General features: G+C 31.8%; 1 protein-coding gene across 3 annotated transcripts in view; it reads right to left on the bottom strand.

Moving 5' to 3' along the window:
- Nucleotides 1–20,603, bottom strand: part of unc5cb (unc-5 netrin receptor Cb) — a 217,120-nt gene that overhangs the window by 62,327 nt on the left and 134,190 nt on the right. For all 3 annotated transcript variants that reach the window (XM_058789296.1, XM_058789297.1, XM_058789298.1), the window contains exon 4: nt 18,695–18,798. In XM_058789296.1, coding sequence (XP_058645279.1) covers nt 18,695–18,798 — 104 coding nt within the window. The remainder of the gene's footprint in view (nt 1–18,694; nt 18,799–20,603) is intronic.

Below are 20,603 nucleotides of genomic sequence, written 5' to 3'. Positions count from 1 at the left end.
AAAAGAACTTTCTATAATAATAACAATGCATTATTTAAATCTTAAATAATAATAATAATAATAATGCATTGTTAATATGGGAAAATAATGATTTATTTTAAATGGCAAATAATAATAAAAAAAATAATACAAGCGTCTCCATCTCCATATCAATGAACAAAAGATTATTGTTATGATGATGATGATGATAATAATAATAATAATACATTTATTGTTAACATGGGAAAATAATGCATTATTTTAATGGAAAATAATAATAAAAAATAATATAAGCTTCTTCATGTCAACTAAAAACAAATTATTTAATAATAATAATAATAATAATAATAGTGATAATAATAATAATAAACCTATTATTAATGTGGGAAGAATAATGAATTATTCAAATAGCTAATAATAATAATAATAATAATAATAATAATAAACACATTTATTGGTAATATGGAAAGATGAATTACTTAAATTGCAAATAATAATAATAATAAATTTGAAAGAAGTGATCATTCTAAACTGAATTTGATAAGACTTTACTTCATGCTGATTTAAGTACACTAATCCATGTTCATCAGTCATTGACAGGCGTGTTGAGCCTCACTCGAGCTGCAGCGCATCAGGAGAACGAAGCAGACACATATCGCAGGAACACGTGCTCACTTATCAAATACTGTGCTTAACCTTCATCTGAAACATGTCTGAAACAATCATTTAACAAATCTGTTTGATGCAACCAGCACTGTAAACATGACACACGTCAGCTTTAACGTTACGATTCTTTAGTGATCAATACCAGTGTGACACGTTTAACCACATTCAAATAAACTCAAAATCAAAGTGTTAAGAGTAAAGCCAAAAACAATAAATAAAACAGTCCGAACTATTATATAGTTTTTACTAATATTTTGAATTAGTTTGCTTATATTTCTTCTGTTGTTATTTTAAATTTAGTTAAAGGTTTAGTCATTTTGTTGTGTTTTTGTCATTTCTATTTTTTTATTTAAATCTGTGCATATAGTTTAAAAAAAAAACAACAACAACAAAAAAAAAAACAATCTGTGCAGTTTTTTTGTTTGTTTGTTTTTTAAACTAATACTTTTAATTTTAGAAATATTACCTTGGAAACTAACTGAAAAATAAAGTATTAAAGTATAAAGATTTTTTGTTGTTGTTTTTAAAAAAAAATAATGTTAGTAACCTGGTCTATACTATTTATATTATATATACTATAATATTTCCATTTTTATTACAATAAATAAATAAATAAATAATACATAATTAAAGTTTTAGTAATTTTGCCATTTTTGTCTTATTTTTAGTTTTTTTTAATATGTCTGCCTGTCTATACTATTATAGTTTTATTATATTATATTATGCTATATTATACTATATATTTCTTAAATCTGTCTATATATGGTAGGTTTTTTTAAATTAAAAGTTATTTTAGTACTTTTAATAACTAATATCAGTCATTTTAAAAATGAGTTGCAACTTTTTTTTTATATATATATTTTTATTTCAAGTAACTTTTTTATAACTACATTTTCCATTTTTTATTTTTAACTAATTTCTATGATTTTAATTCCTTGCTTTTATTGTTGTGATTATTTTAATTCCTTTGATGTAAAGCACTTTGAATTACCATTGTGTATGGTATGTGCTATATAAATAAACTTGCCTTGCCTACTGTTTTTTTTTTCCTGGTTTTAAGTTCGCGGTAATAACTCTGCAGTGAGTGAGTGAGTGAGTGTCTGTGGTCTGATGGCCGGTGTGTGTGTGTTTCTGTGCTGCAGTGTTATGATGAGCTAAACATAGAGCTGAAGATCAGCCAATCCACACGCAGATCAACACACCAAACAATCGTGAACCTGTCTCTCTCTCTCCCACACGCACGCTCGTTATCGTCTGATTGTCAGCGAGACGTTCAGAGCTATAATTGGCACTTTTATTAACGAAGGGAAATTGCCACATGTCAATCGTCAAAAGTGCTTTTCTCCATCTCTCTCTTGGAAAAGGTACATAGAAATGAGAGAAAATAAATAAAAAAAAGATTTAGGTGAATGTAAATGGCATGCAAGGTAAAAGTAAATGTGAGTCATGCAAAAATAAGAGTGGTTGCTATGAGGTTGCTAGGGTGTTCTGAAGGAGGTGTGAGCTAATGTGTCAAACATTTGGGTGAGCATTTTTAATGTTCTTAAAGAAGTCTCTTCTGCTCACTAAGCCTGCATTTATTTGATCAAAAATAAAGTAAAAATATGTGAATATCTGTTAAACTGTAATTTATTTCTGTGATGCGCAGCTGTATTTTCAGCATCATTATTCCAGTCTTCAGTGTCACATGATCTTCAGAAATCATTCTAATATGCTGATTTGCTGCGCAACAAACATTTCTGATTATTATCAATGTTGAGATACTGTAATTTATGGTATAGTTTTTATTAGTATTTTGGATTACATTTATTTTTAGATTTTCTGTTTGAATTTCTGTTGAATTTATTACATTTTTAGTAATTTTTAGCAGTTTTTAAATTAATTTTATTCAATTTTAAGTTTGTATTAATTTTATTTAACTTTTAGTTTGTTATTTTAGTATATCAAAACTAAAATTAAAAAAAATGGTAATGTCTTTTACTTCAAATAATTTTACATTATGTATTTTTTTTTCAAACTTATTTTGCAATAATCCTGGTTAAAAACAACTGCTTCATATTTTTGTGGAAACTCTAATAAATTTTATTTTTCAGGATTCACAGATGAATAGAAAGTTCAAAAGATCAGTATTGATTTGAAATCTTTTGTCACATTATAAATATCTTTACTGTCACTTTTGATTAATTTAATGCTGAATAAATATGGTTAAGGTTTGAGCAGATCGTTATATAAACACTAGACGATTAACGAGTTGATTTAAAGCTGCACTTTTGCTCCGGTCGAGGACAGACGCGGCGTCTGAAGCAACACCAGCCGCTGACTCTGATTAGCAGCGAGTGCTGCGCTCATATTCATGACGGAAATTAATACAAGTGGTCATTATACAAATAGGCAGAAGCATTAGGAGCCAATTATTGTTTGTGGCTCCATCAAGAGAAGCTTTCCACACGCACGCACACACGCGCACACACACACACACACGCACGCACACACACACATATACACACGCACGCACATACACACTTACATGCACACACACGCACGCACACACGCAAGCACACACGCACGCACACACGCGCACACACACGCACCCACACACGCACTCGCTCACTCACTCACCACACGCACGGACACACACACGCACGCACCCACACACACACTCACTCACTCACACACACACACGCACATACACACACACACACACACGCACGCACCCACACACGCACTCACTCACTCACTCACACACACGCACACACACACACACACACGCACCCACACACACTCACTCACTCACTCACACACACACACACACGCACACACACACACACACTCACTCACTCACTCACACGCACACACACACACACACACACGCACGCACGCACCCACACACACTCACTCACTCACACACACACACACACACACACACACACGCACGGACACACACACACACACACACACGCACACACACACACAGGCGAATATACATACACACATGCACATGCACACACACACACACACACACACACACACACACACGCAAATACAAACGCACGCATGCAATACTAAATTATTACTAATCAAAATAAATTCAGCAAGGATGCATTAAATTGCTCAAAAGTTAGTAATGTTACAAAAGATTTATATTTCAAATAAATGCTGTTCTTTTGAACTTTCTATTAATCTGTGAATCCTGAAAAATAAAATGCATCAAGGTTTCCACAAAAATATTTATCAGCACAACATTGATAATAATCAGAAATGTTTCTTGAGCAGCAAATCAGCATATTAGAATGATTTCTGAAGAATCATGTGACACTGAAGACTGCAGTAATGATGCTGAAAATACAGCTGCGCATCACAGAAATAAATTACATTTTAATAGATATTCACATAGAAAACAGCTGATTTAAATTGTAATAATATTTCACAATTTTACTGCATTTTTGATCAAATAAACCCAGCCTAGCTAAGCAGAAGACTTCGTTCAAAAACATCAAACATTCTTACTGATATTATTAATCTGCACTACTGTTCCAAAGTTTGGGTCAGTAAGACCATCAGTGATTGGCCATTACATCAGTTCTTAGGCATATTTCTGTGCAAACACAGAGAAGGAGAAAACTCTGTGAAAGTGTGAGACGAGACGACGACTTTCTGCAGCATCAGCAACATCTCAAGACCCCGTCAGACTGAGGCACAAACACTGCATATGCACACAGAAACATGGAGATGTTTGCCAAATCAATAACAACACACATTACAGTTTTTTTCAACTGCTTCCACACAAAATCTTTACTTGTCACACAATTTTCTGAAAGCTGACACTCAAACAGCAGAAGCACACACCAAATCTGCAAAACCAGACACTGATGCTCAGCCTTTGACTCAGTTTTCAATTTCATAAAACACTTTTTGCAAAACACAACACACAATTATCTACGTAACACACAAAAATCTAACAGGAATTAATATTATGGCAAAGGTGTTTGCAAATGTTTGCTTTTGAGATGTGTTTGTGATATTTTGAATACAGTGCTTCATTTTGCAAGAGATAAGTGAGGCATTTTGTTTGTGCAATTCTTGGATTTGTGTGTAAAGTTAAAAAAAAAAAAAAGAGGCAACGTTTTGAAAATGTGTGCAAGCCGCTGAAAAAAACTGTAATAGCTGAGAATCTGGCAGAAGGCAGAGGAGTGTTTGAAACAAGGTTTAAACCGGACCTGAACTCATTCACGTCTCTGATTTCAGAATCATGACATTTAAACACACAAAACAAGGTAACCACATCCACATCCGAAGACACAATTGCAAATGCATGGAAAAGTTGCAGCGACGCGTCTTCACAGGGTTTGCGTCGTGGCTTCATTAATAATGCATACTGTTTATAATGAACGCACTCATTTAGAAAAAACAACTCCCTCGATAACAAACCCCAAAACTGCAGCTAATGAGAAACCAGAGCAGCACATCTCACAGATATTCAGAGAGAAGCATCTCTAACATCTCAATCACTTCTCCAACACAGAAACACAGATAACAAAGTCTGTAATCTCAATACGAGCTCAAAGATTCACGTTTATTTCACAGCTCTAAACTCTTACTGAATGTCATGTCAGATGATGTTAAAGATGCTTGAATCAAACACAGTCCGGAGCTGCGTCTCAGCAGTGAGGTCTTCGTCTGGTTTCTCTTTATCTGATCGATGGGTTTGTTTATGCTGAAGGTCAAAGGTCACACACCGCATGCGTCTCTGTCTCTGTGTTCTGCTTGTCTCTCTGGAGATGCAGACACGGAATAAAATGACCGTCAATGTCTTCAGCTTTCCCACACGCTACATTCTTAAGAACACGGCAAAAACTTACAGCACGACAAATGAGAAACTCCTGCTCATATTCACACATCTTAATATTCTCAAAATCTCCTTCTCAGATTCTTCAGATGGTTTTGGTCAACAGAAAACTTCACCGACTCACCCTCATGATGATCCAAATCCCTGGGAGTTTCTTTCTTAAAATAAGTGAAGGAATATATATATATATATATATATATATATATATACTGTATATATAAAATTAATATATGTAATGTATACATGTAAAAATATATATAAATAAAAAATATATATAAAAATAATACACATGCATACATATACATGCATGCATATTTATTAATTTATTTTAACAAATATTTCAATATTTAATAAATTCAGATTTCAATAACATCAAATAATAATAATATGAGAAATAAAATAATCATAAATATAGCTAAATTAATAATACGTTTTAAAAATATGTATGCTGATCCATTATATACATATGTACATAATATAATATAAAATAAAATGTATCAATCCATTTAATGGATACAATAACCTTGAATATAACAATAAAAATAATTTTAAAAAATAATTGATTATATATTTTTAAAATGTTAAATAATACATAAATAATTTTATAAAAATAATACTGAGAATAGCAACAATTAATCAAACATTTTAAAAATAAATAAATAAATATATATATATATATATATATATATTAGTTTACATTGTATGTGTGTATATAAAGAACATACATATTTTAGTATTTTTAAATGTATTAATTATATCATTATTTTCTAGATTATTTTTGTTTAAATGGTTTATATATTATTTTAGATTATCATTTATGTATGTGTATATAATAAACATACATATTAGGCATTTTGTATTTGTAAAATGTATTATTAATTGTTATTATACTCAAGATTATTTTATTCATTAAATTGATTTACATTCATTATATTAAGTAACTTGCATATTATTGCTATTTTGTTGGTTTTGATTGCTTGAATGTATTAAATATAGAAATATATATTACAAATCGATATAAACACACACATAGAGTAGCGTGAACACTGCTAAACATCTCCTTTCCTGCTCCACAGAATCCAGTCTCTCTCAGGATCTGGAGCAGAACTCAGTGAGAAACTGACAGCAGTATTTTAATTTTTGGCTCTAATAAAGCCACCAGAAGTGCAGCACAATAGCTGCGGACCCCAGCGGGCCGGTTTTCATATCCACTGCAGAGAGCTTCAGATCCTCTGGCATCTCCCTGAGTGAGGACCCCGGCTCCCCGAGCCGCTGCCTGAATGAAAGCACCCAGGGCTGCCATGACGACGGTGTGAGCGTCACCTCTGAACCTGTCTTTATCTGACGAGAGCCTCGAGAGGAGAAGAGCTCTTTCACCGCACCGACTGAAGTCTGTTTATGAGCTCAGTGAGGAGCCTCAGTAATGACGTCCTTATACTGTCAATGTTGGGTATATTATTATAGTATTAAACATTATATAAACAAATATTATAGTGCCTGCTCTTATGCTGAACTTAATATTAAATAAATATTAAATGTGAATTGTGCATATATTTTATATTAATACATTAGATTATATAATAAATACTATATCAATTACTAGCATTGGGCACTGTATTAAATAAATATGAAATATTTTCTGAATATTGAATGTAATTTATTAAAATATTACTAAACATTCTATAAATACATATATAATATATTACAAAATATTATATACTTATAAATGACATCCTCACAGGAGATTGTGTTCTTACACTAAACTAGAATGAGCAATAAATAAAATAAATATTATATAATGCATTGTGAATATTGCATGTATTTTATATTATATTAGGGTATATGAAAAATGATAGAAATAACTAGAGCTGGGTGATATATTAAATATATATATGAAATACTGTGAACATTAAATAGTATTATGAGATACAATATTTAACATTACATAAATAGATATTGTAAATATATGGAGAATATTAGATCTATTTATATTATATAAGTATATATAATAAATATTATATTAATAACTAGAGCTGGCCAATATATTACATAAAAATTAAATACTGTGAATATTAAATACAATTACATCATTCAATATAATATCCATAATAAACATTATATAATAAATATTATATTATTAAATATTCATAATACAGTGATAATCTATTATCTAATAAAAATATTATATAATTATATGATTTTTATTACATTATATGCACATAATATATATATATATATATATATATATATATATATATATATACACACACATTTACATTTAGTCATTTAGCAGATGCTTTTATCCGAAGCGACTTACAAACGAGGACAATAGAATCAATCAAAACCAACAAAAGAGCAACGATATACAAGTGCTGTGACAACTCTCAATTAGTTTAACGCAGAACACATAGCAAGGTTTTTTTTTTAATATAATAAATAAAAATAAAAAGGATAGAATAGAACAAGAATAGAGCAAGCTAGTGTTAGAGGCATTTTTTTTTTTACTTTTGTTAATTGTATAATAAATAAAAAGATTTTTTTTTTTTTTTTTAAAGAAAACAAGCAAGTTTTTCTTTTTCTTTCTAAGAATAGAATTAGAATAGAGCGTGAGAGCTAGAGTTCAAGGGTCAGATAAAGATGGAAGAGATGTGTTTTTAGCCGATTCTTGAAGATTGCTGGGATTGAGTTGGGCAGGAGGGAACAGTTAATGTAAAAGTCTGTGAAAGTGTGTATCTATATATATATATATATATATATATATATATATATATATATTTTATTATATGATATGCATATAATGTTTTTTTTTTAAATGTGTTACATGTTAAAAAATATCATTCTTAAATGATCTTTACTTGAATACATTTTGGGAGAAGCAGTGTTTAAAACATGCTGTGATGATTTTTACTATATTTACTATTTTTAAAGTCCCCTGTAGTGAAAATCAAGTTGTTTTAATGTTGTTTATTTGTCTATGTGGTGTTTTTAATATGCTTTTAGACAAACCATGTGCCAATCCATTAATCAACACCATTGCTGAGTATTTTCTCCTTAAAACTGTAGTTTCCCAAAAACTGACCCAGAAACACGGTTTGAAACAGCTCTCAATAAATTCAATAACCAATCACGTCAAGGGATAGATTCCTATCACTAGCATGCAAAATATACCGATACCAGCACAAAACCAAAAATAATGTGAATTTAGAACTGCTAACATGCATTATAAGCTGCGGCAACAGTGTAAAAGTAGCCCAGAGTCAGACCCACCTCTCCTGCATCGGCGTCTGCACTTCACTCACATATGCTCGCGGGTGCGAATTGGAATCACAAACGGCGGCATTCAGTCTTAAAGGCATTTTAGGACACAACATCGTCAAGTAAGTAACTTGAACGAATGTTAGAGTATTCACTGTAGTTGTCCGCTAGTAAAAACATAGTTTTATCAGTCATTATCCGAGTATACCATCGTTTCGCATTTACTACAGTTCAGTGGATCGGGAGGCGTGGCTAATTTGCATATTCATATATCCACGTATATTAAATGAGGCAAGGGTGTAGAGTTACATTCAAGCTATTTTAAGACATAAGAAAATTATTTTCACAAGAAAAAACTTTTAAATATGTCATTTTGATGATTAAAGATGAGTTTTAAGGGATAAAATATTTGACTACATGGGGACTTTAAACATTGTGAAGCTTAGAGCAAACGGATAAATATAAACCCGTATGGAGTATTGTTTTACTCACGCACCTGACTGAGCAAACGCGGTGATATACTGATTTGTTTCCGGTCTCCGTTCTTGAGAAGAGAAGCATATGTGAATCACTCAGCCACACGACATGATTCATCTGAATCACCCAGAAGAAATCACCCTCGCCGGATCTCAGAGCGCCAGCACAAATGTCTGCAGCATGTTTGCTTAGCAAGAGCTTCCAGCGGGAAGGGCTTTATGAGGGTTCGATCCGAGTCATGAAGGCTGAGCATTCATCTGTCGAGAACAGAAGCCGCCGCAGACGTGGACTTCCTCAATCGAGCCTACAACAACTTTCCAACTGGAGAGAGACTCTGCCGCCGCCGGCCAACCTCTCGATATATCTCTCATGTTATTATAGATAATAAATATATTAACATTAATAAAAAACTAGAGCTGGCCAATAGTACACTGTGAATATTAGATATAATTATATTAATCAAACATTATATAAATATATATTATATTATTAAATGTTATATTTGTGATGCCTTGCAGTGACATATTAAATAAACATTGAATATATTGTGAACATTAGATATATTTTATATGAGTATATTAGAATGCATATTAAACATTACATGAATAACCATAGGTGAGCAATATATTAAATATGAAAATTTGTGAATATTAGAAATAATTATATTATTCGATATTAAAATGTTGCATATTACATTGCTAAATATTAGACAGATTTAATATTAGTATTTACTAAATATTATATAACCAACTAGAGCTGGAAAATACATTAAATAAATATGAAATACCGTGAATATAAAATAATTCTTGTATGCTGTATACTATAAAAATGTTAAACATCATGTAAATAAATATTATACTATTTAATATTATTTATTTATCATGACATACAGTGATATATTAAATAAAATAAACACTGTGTAAATATTAGTATATAAAATATTTATAATAAATACTATATATAAATAACTAGAGCTGGGCAATATATTAAACAATATTCTGTAAATATTAAAAATAATTATATTATTATTTAAAAGAAATAGTAAATATGAATCACTATTTAAATAAATTATTAAATATATTAGTATATATAATAAATATAACTATAAATAAAATATTTTTAATATATGTTATATTATAAATAAAGAAAAAAAAGAAAAAATTTCCTTAAATGCATTTTGTGAAAAATATGCAATTATTATTTTTTGCCATATTTTTACTTGCATTAAAAAACAGCTCTCGAAACAATGGTTTCTCTGACTGAAAAAACAGTCACAGTTTTACAGCAAATAAATAAATAAACCCATATGGAAGTTTCCAACTGGCTAAATACTTCAGCCGCCGTCGTCGTCCAACTGGCCTCTGCGTTTATGAGTCTCTGGAGCAGCAGGACAGAATGAAGCACAGATCACGTCGCTTCTGGACTAATATCAGCACAAACTCAAGAGCAAAACACTTTGAGTGCATTCCTCTCGTGCATTTTTTTATTACATTTAGGAAAAACAGATGAGCACAAACTCATCATGTAAAAAGACAAAGACAGACGCTAATCTCAGATTATCAGGAGTGTAATTACAATCATACATCAGATCAAAGGCTGCTAATCCTCAAACTACAGAAACACTGTCAAAGAAGCGCTGGAGAAAAGCTGGAAACAATGAGACGCAGGAGAACCGTGGTTAAACATACAAGCGTTTGTTCACGAGAGGAAACACGGAGGACGAGATAACAAACCGCAAACTCACGGGATGACAATAGACGATGACATTACACAGACTAATGCAGGTGCGTAATCAGCGTAAAACACTCTGAACTCCATCTGTTTAATAACGATCAGCGCACATCTCCATTCATACACACAGGAACATCTGCTTCTCCAGGGAGCATTTACAAACGTCTCAAAAACACCCGTGACCAACAACAGCAGCTGAATAAAGTGTGTTGTAAACTGTTAATAAAATGATATATGCATAAATAAAACTATAAATAAAATTTAAAAATTAAAATAGCTTTATATAATATATAATTTCGAAAAAGGAATAAGAATGAAATAGATTAAATAACGATAATAAATATTTTATTAAATATATATTTGTAATGGCATACTCACAGTGATACATTACATAAATATTAAATATATTGTGAATATTAAATATATTTTATATTAGGATGTTGTACTAAATATATAAAAACTGGAGCTGGGTGATATATTAAATAGATATTAAATACTGTGAATATTACATTTAATTATATTATATAAACAAACAATATATAATGTTATTTTATTAATATAATATGCAATATTATTAAATAATAAATATTAAACAAATTGTGAATATTGGATATATTTGATAAAATACTCTATAACATAAGAATATAAGATAGCAATATTAAGTCTATATTTACATGCATAATTATAGATATTTTTGCACATAAAATCTGAAATCATTCAGATCCGTGCCTCTGTCCTAAGTGAGAGAATCAGACAGAAAGGAGTCAGACGGACGGGACGGAGCAGCAGTGACGTTAAAAACACAGTTAATCAGAGTAATGGATGTGTTTCACAAACTCACCTCACACTCACCTCACTGAGACTGATGCGCTTTGACACACACACACACACACACACACACACACACACACAGACACACCTCTCCAAACCTGCCCACCGATCACAACAGAGCTGAAGAGCGGCCGCCCACTGCTCCGCTTCTGGAAGCTTTTCTAACATTCACTCACTCCACAGGGATTAAAGAGTCCAGCCAAGCAGATCTGAGATGAATCACAGCATTATTCACTTTAAAGAAGAAATCTGATTGAATGAACTACTCATCTCATGAATGATGCATGCAGATCCTAAACAATACTACAATATCAAACTACTGACATGTGGCATAAATACAAAGTACTCTAAGCTTATTGCAAAATATTCAAAAAATGTGGACAGAAATGAATACTTTTATTCATCAAGGAAGCATTAAATTGATCAAAAGTGTCAGTAAAGACATTTAGAATGTTCCACATCAGAATGTTCTATTTCAAATAAATGCTGTTCTTTTGAACTTTCTATTCATCTGTGAATCCTGAAAAATAAAATGTATCGTGGTTTCCACAAAAATATTGGGCATTACAACTATTTTCAACATTGATAATAATCAGAAATCAGCAAATCAGCATATTAGAATGATTTCTGAAGATCATGTGACACTGAAGACTGGAGCAATGATGCTGAAAATACAGCTTTGATCAAAGAAATAAATTACAGTTTAACAAATATTCACATAGAAAACAGATGATTTACACTGTAACTGTTTTTTACTGTATTTTTGATTAAATAAATGCAGCCTTGGTGAGCAGAAGAGAATTCTTTTTAAAAATCTTACTAAACTTTTGAACAGTATAGTGCACAGTACACAAATATATAAAGTTGTTTACGAGTATTACGTCATCTGCAGTGCTTCATGGTTTTTTCACCATATTTCCAGGATTATGTTTAAGTTCTATTCTTCAGAGTGAATTCTACTCTAAAACACTTCCTCAGAACAAAGATAAAATCCCTCAGAACTGATTCAGTGCGCGTCTCTCAAGTTTCAGACGTTATCGTGACCCATCAGCATCCCTGAATGTAATTTTTGCATCAGAAGCTCCGTGCAAACACTGATACCTCAGCAACTTCTTAATCGCAGAATAGACTGAAATAAATTGAATTGTGTTATTTTATTTGCACGTACATTCAGCATCCTCTCTCTCTGGATGTAATTACCCAGAAGGCCGGTTGGTTATTTGACGCTGAGAATGTGCAGGATGTCATTAACGGCAGACCTGCGGCATCCTATTTACGCTCTCCAAGAGAGAAAGAGCTCTTATTGCATTGCGTGATCCATGTAATTTCATTCCTGACTTGTTATTCTTCTCATTACATGCCCGAGTCTTTTCTCCCGTCCTCCGCAGTGCTGCATGCACAGAACCAGAGAGCGAGAGACAGAGAAACGCTTCGATGTGAACAGCAGACGACTGCTGCATTTGGAGCGATGCGATATCACTATATAGTCATGAACATTTGGGCACAATAATAAATGCAAGCTTTTATGAACCTGTAAAACTAAAGATGCGTGCTGAAATTACTTAAATTAGCTGTGTAGACATATAAACGTACAAAAAAAAAAAAGAATAAATCAAATTTAAAGCATAACTATCATATGAATGCATCATATAATGCAGATTTTGTCTTCAAGATGTTAACTGATGGACTGGAGTGCTGTGGATTATTGTGATGTTTTTATCAGCTGTTTGGACAGTCATTCTGACGGCACCCATTCACTGCAGAGCATCCATTGCTGAGCTACATTTCTCCATCCTGATGAAGAAACTATCTCATCCTAATCTTGGGTGGCCTGAGGACATTAGTATTTTTGGGTGAACTATTCCTTTAAAAATGCATGCTGAAAATTAGCTTGGTAGACAAATGCATTCACTCTGAATCAGGGCTATTACAGTTAACTAAAACTAAAAACAAAACCATAAAAAAATGAATAAATTAATAAACGTTAACTAAAATAAAATATACTTTCATATTATATGTTACAAATTTTATATATATATATATATATATATATATATATATATATATATTATATTATTATTTTTTATATTATAATTTTGTATTATTATATTATTTAATTATTATTATTTTTAATTATTATTATAATTATATATATATATATATATATATATATATTTTTTTTTTTTTTTTTAATATATATCAGTTAGTTTCAAGGCAATTTTTTCAATTTCTTTTAGTTTAACTTGATGTACTGAAAAAACTAAAACTAAAATGAAGTTAACAAAAACTGTGGATGAAAACACACAACAAAATTACTAAAACTTTATATAAACTTGAAAGCTGAATATTATATTATCAATACATTTGAATATAAATTCAAAATATTAACAAACTACACTCTTAAAAATAAAGCTGCTTCAAAAGGTTCTTCAAGCGATGCCATAGAAGAACCATTTCAGTCAAAGGTTCATTAAAGAACCATCTCTTTCTTACCTTTTTATAATCTGAAGAACCTTCTTTCACCACAAAGAAGCTTTTGTGAAACAGAAAGCTTCTTCAGATGTTAAAGGTTCTTTATGGAACCATTCAGACAGAAAGGTTCTTCTATGGCATCGTGAAACACCTTTATTTTTGAGTGTGTATAATAATATTTCAATGATACTAAAATAACACTGCTTCAAGTATACTATCAATACAAAGACTGATGCAAAAGAAAACCAGCAGAGATATATAGATATGTGATGGAATCGGCTCAGATCGAATCGTGTTTGAGTTGAGAAACATAATGGCACAAACAAATGATGGAAGGAAGAAAATAACTTCAGCAGAATATGCCAAGTGAAATAAAGCGGGCGCCATCTGTGATGCACAATCTTCCCAACGCAAATTGCTTTTAATGCGAGAGTGGGATGTTTCTGCTGCCAGAAAGGTCCTTCCTCTGTTAAAGGAAGAAATTGTTCCCTGAGTTTGTGGAATTGGTGGGAAACGGCTCCCTTCTGATTACGGCCCATTTGTTCTGTCAGCATTTCCACCTGCAATAAAGCCGTCTGGCTTCTGGTCACTTCACTCGCCTTTTCCAGGTCAAGCGTGGGTCCTTTCAGAGCCAATCAAAGGAAACGCTCTCCAGCGCTAATCAGCATCCTCCCCGGAGAGATCGTCTCATCTGACCCCCAGTGCTCGCGGGTTTCACTGAACGCAGCTCGTGTTTGGTTAAGAGCTTTCAAAGAGCTTTTGACTTAAATCCAATTGATGAAAATGCCATAATTATGTGGAATGCTAAACGACATATTCAATCCTTATCCACACGGATTTGATAAATTCTTCAGTAAAAAACCAAACTAGAGCTGTATGATGTTGGAAAAAATAACATCATATAAAGTGCTGAGAAAAAACATACAGGAGTTTTCTCCCGGTTTTAATAAATTATAATAAATATATTCTTTAATAAATATATTCAAGTAAGAATTAATCATTTTAGAATTAGCGGTGCGATTTTGTTGGAGTGCATCTGCATAGAAAAATAACAAAATAATCAATACTACTACTACTACTAATAATACATTTTATATACATTTTTAATTGAACAAGTTTTCAAGAATTTTTAATAATAATAATAATTTATTTTAATTTTGTAAATTTTAAATGTTTTATTTATTTATTTTAATTAATTATTATTATTATTTATTTATTTATTTATTTTGATTGTGAAATCCTTCCAAGGCTGCAAGATTTGGGAAAAACTTTAAAAAGTAAGTGGTTTATACTTGGGTTTATTTATTTATTGCAAAATATTCTGATACACTGAACAAGATGTGGAGAAACAATTTTCTCAAAGAAATTGCTAGTAAATTTCACAAATAATTACAAAGAAATTAAGTAGCAAGAATCACAATTAAACTAACTTTCGAAGTAAAAAAAAAATAATAAATAAATAAATAAAATAGTATTTTTTAAACAGTGAAACATACTCAGATAATCTTTATTTTAATCTTACTGTATAGAAAGATTCTTTTTTAAAAGATTAATACTTTTATCCAACAAAGAGGCATTAAATTTATCAAAAGTGACAGTAAAAGCATTTACATTGTTACCCTGAAAAAATGTTTTTTCAAAGTTTAAATAAGGATTTTTTTTTTTTTTGTAAGAAAAAAAAAGTTCAGTCTTTTTATTTCAAAATAATTTAGATGATGAAACACCATCATAAACTACACACTTCTTTAGTGTGCAAAAGCTTTCTATTTGAAATAAATGCTTTTGAACTTTCTATTAATCATTAAGGTCTACATTTATTGATTCAGCAAACACAACACACCTGTGCCGATACCATCACGTAACCCTGTACTTTTTCTTGCACTATTGCATTGAAACTTCAGATCCTTGCATTGATATTTGTTTCATTTCTGAGTGAATTCATAACTCACAACTCACATACAAGCCTGTTTCACTTTTTCCCCATTTTTCCAGCCCAAACAGGAAATAAACAAATTTTTGTGCGGCCACAAAAAGCCAATTGGTCATTCTGTGATCTTTCAGAAGGAAACATCCAAACCGTGTGAAAAGCAGCAGCGCCGCATGAAAGACGCCGCTTATCTGCACACGACCAAACGCTCCAACTGCTCTACAATATTCCACCAGCAATTTCCCCCAATGAAAGCCTTGTTGTTAGTTTCTGACACTGTGCATGTGTGCATCTGTAACGTAATGTCCCACCTCTGTCAAAGCCTCGCTTTAACTTTTCCAGGACAAATTAGAAGCAGTCAAAAAATGTATGTGCACCTTCTGATCTGTAACTGTGTTTACATGGACCCTAATAATCTGATCATAATAGGACTAGAAGCACAATCGGAATAAAAAAGTCACATGCAACCACATCAATCGGATTGAATTGGCCAGATCTGATTAAAATTTAAAACCGAAACTCGAAAATACTGCGCATGTGCTACTCGAAGTAGATAAATATCAAGTGTGCTTTTTAAAACAGTATGCGACACCAGCGGTAAACTGTGTATATTCATGCAGTGTGTGCATGTCAAAAGATTAAATCTGATCAGAAGCTTGTGACATTTAGACACTCACATCAACCCGATCACTTTATTTGGCGTTCATGTAAACACTACGTTTGGATTCGTCAATCAGAATGAATTCATTCCGATGGAAGCAAAAAGTGTCCATGTAAACGTAGCTAGTGATATAAATATTACATGATTAAAATAACTGAAGAAATACTTTTAATAAAATGAAACTAAAGCAGCCAGTAGGTGGTGACAATTCACTGGTCTTTGTCACTGATTCATTAATTCAGCTGATTCATTCAGCCTATGAATAAGTCATTGAATCATTGACTCACCCAATTCATTCAAAAACTCAGATTGGTTCATCATGTTTCGCTCTGAGATTCACAGCAGCTCAGCTGTGACTTTGTTTGAAACTATTTTTGTTGCTGAAATAGAGAAAAAATCTGACAATATTGTGCCTAAAATGTACATCATCTGCAGTGCAGATGCATTTGAAGCTGTCGTTTTAACCCCGTTGGTGCTCCCCGTGTGGCAGTCAATTTATTTTTTATTTATATATTTATATTTCAATGACATGAATGTGCTGTATTTTAGTTTAATAATGTTTTTTATTTAATATTTCGTTTTTTAGGACATCTTATGGTACTAAATTACATCTATGAAATAGTTATGATCCATTTATTACTTGTTAACCAATGTTTGAACACAGACCTGAATTTTCCCACTTAAACTGTCATACATCTTGAATGCTTCGGGGTGCAGACTTAAGAATGAGGACACTTTATTGCTGAAGTTAAAAAAAAAAAATTAAAAAGTGAAATAAATCAAAAATGTAGTAGCTTATTATTATGAACAATGGTATTATACACAAAAATATTTTTGAATTTTTATATGGAATATTTATTTTCCAAAACCTGTTTTACTCTTAAAAAAAAAAAAAAAGCCAAAGCCATAAATTTAAACAAGGTGTGTTCCAAATTTGAGGTTGATGTAACAAAAAAAAGAACTTTCAGTAAGATTTAGTTTGGGCGCAGTACCAAACATTTCCACTAGATGAAATTCACTTAAAATTCATTTGCAATGCGGCCATTTTTCACCACGAGTAATTTCATGCAAAATCCATGATTTTCTTTTAAATGGTGCATTCACATCGCAAGTGCCAACACATTTTTTGTGCCAGTTTCATTTCGATGAAGTAAAAAAATCTAAAACAAAAAGTAAAAGCACAGAAGGTTCATTTGGATTATGCAACTACTGATGAGCTTTGATCCCAAATAATTTTCGTCACAGTAATTTTCACTAAAGCCTTGTCTTCTGAGGAAGCGAGTGAGCTGAAGATAGTTAATGGTGGTCGTCATAACACGTGTTCGGATGATTAAAAGCACAGGAAAAACACAGCCCGAGGCGTTCACATTAAACCCGCCTCCCAAATCTGTCCATTGAGCGTCTTAAGCTGCCTGGAGGATGTTTGGCTGGCGGATTGCAGCCCACTCCACTCTCTTTGTCATGGCAAAAATGGACGCTTTGGGAAAGAAAAAAAGAGCGGATGTTTTGAGAAAATCCTTTACGACCGCCGCCTATTAATCCTGTTTAGCTCAAACTTTCTGCTGTTGTTAGGAAGAGTTTGTCTGACAGCCCCACTCCTGCTGCAATCGATGTCCCAATCGATACGTTCTGTGTAGCTAAACAGGAATTAACAGGTGGCCACTGAGCTAAATGTTTCTCAACAAAGTCTGACATTTAGTTGAGGTGATTGAGTTATCTACACATCAGCTGCCGAGCAGTTTACCTTTGCTTCGGCCCGTAACAAACGTTAATCTCTAATTCAATCTAAAATTCATCAGCGGAGAGTGCTGCGCTCTGTGTGTGTGTGTGTGTGTGTGTGTGACAGTACCTCAGCAGCAGGTATTCCTTCTGGCGGGCGGCACTGGAGAAGCACTTCCTGTTCGAGCGACACTTCCTTCCCCAGAGGCTCCTGGTCAAATGTTTTCCTGAGATCTGTGAAGGAACCACAGATAAACGTTTTCAGCATGAATGCATATGAATTATTATTTATTTGACTAAAAATACAGTAAAATTTAAAATAGCTGTTTTCTATGTGAATATCTGTTAAAATGTAATTGATTGCTATGATAAAAGCTGAATTTTCAGCATCATTACTCCAGTCTTCCGTGTCAGATGAATTCAATATAATATATACATATATATACACTGGGCATAAAAATGAATAAGGAATATGTTTTACATAAAATACAGCAAATAAATTATTAAAATATTAAAATAAACTTTTAAATTTAACATAGTTACAGTCCTAAATCTCACAAGGATATAAGTGGAGTCAGTATGTCCAAATAAAATAAATAAAAACATTAAAAAATTAATAAAGAATGAATGAATTAAAATACAAAAAGTAACTATTTCAACATTACTTTGTAAATTAGTACTAGTAATTTCCTTCAACAATCTACACTGAAAAAAATACTACAGTAATATGTTTTATTTACAACTTTGGTGAATCAAATACTTAATGATTTTTTATTTGTTTATTTATTATTATTTGTTCATTTATTTAATGTACTTATTTATTTATTGACTGATTGATTGATTGATTGATTGACTGGGCACAAACCAAAACATCACATCAAAATTAGACTGAAAGCTTTGATGCATTATAAACACGCCTGTGTGAGCGACCTCTGAAGCTGCTGTAAAACAGAAAGCGTAAAAACAAGCCGGAGCAGAGTTACAGCGAGTGAACAGGAGACGCATGCGTCCTGCAGTAATCACACATGTCCAGCGTGACTTCAGATGAGATGTAATATTTAAGAGTGCTGCCCGTCTCTCCTCTCAGCTTCTGCTGGAATACAGATCCATGTCTTCATTCTGCATTCACCTGAGCTCCTCACACACCTTCTGCTTGCCCGGGACAGATTTGACTTCCAGCGTGAATAAAGCATGACGCGGGACGAGGAGCGTGTGGCAGCACATGCTGATGGCCGGAGCTGTAATGACTTTCTGCTTCACGCTGAATATTAATGCCATTAGACAGTTTAACACTGGCGTTACACAACTAGTCTCCATCCCACTGCATGACTGTTATTTTAGTATTAATTACAGCTTCTGCTACTATTTTGAACTAGATTTAGTTTTTATATTTTTTGGTTTCATTTTAATTTAGTTGAAGTTTTAGTTATTTTGTTGTGTACTTTTGTAATTTTTATCAGCTTTTTATTGTTTTTAAATATGCCTATACAGGTATTATACATTTTTATTTCAGTTTTAATTTGAATTATTTTAGTACATCAAGTTAAACTGTATACTGTATATACAAACGATTAATCGTGATTAATCACATCCAAAATAAAAGTTTTTGCTTTACATTATGTATGTGTGCTGTGTATATTTATTATGTGTATAAAAATACACACACATGCATGTATATATTTATTTATAATATAAATTATATGAATATAAATATAGACATGTAAATACATGTATATATTTTCAAAATATATACATGCATGTGTATGTATTTATATATACACATAATAAATATACACAGTACACAAATATATATTATGCAAACAAAAACTTTTATTTTGTATGCGATTAATTGGGATTAATCATTTCACAGCACTAATATATGTATATATATTTATATACAGTCATGGCCAAAAATATCAACACTTCTCTCAGAAAATTGTTCCAATTGCAAATGTTGTGGTATTCACGTGCTTATTGTTTTTGTTTGCACTGCAACAACACAAAAAAACAGAGAACAACATTCAAACTTGATAAAATTT

This window comes from Onychostoma macrolepis, chromosome 10 (genome assembly GCF_012432095.1).
Source record: "Onychostoma macrolepis isolate SWU-2019 chromosome 10, ASM1243209v1, whole genome shotgun sequence".
NCBI classification, from domain to species: domain Eukaryota; kingdom Metazoa; phylum Chordata; class Actinopteri; order Cypriniformes; family Cyprinidae; genus Onychostoma; species Onychostoma macrolepis.
Note: the sequence above shows the minus strand (reverse complement) of the source record. Positions and strands in the feature narration are given on the sequence as shown.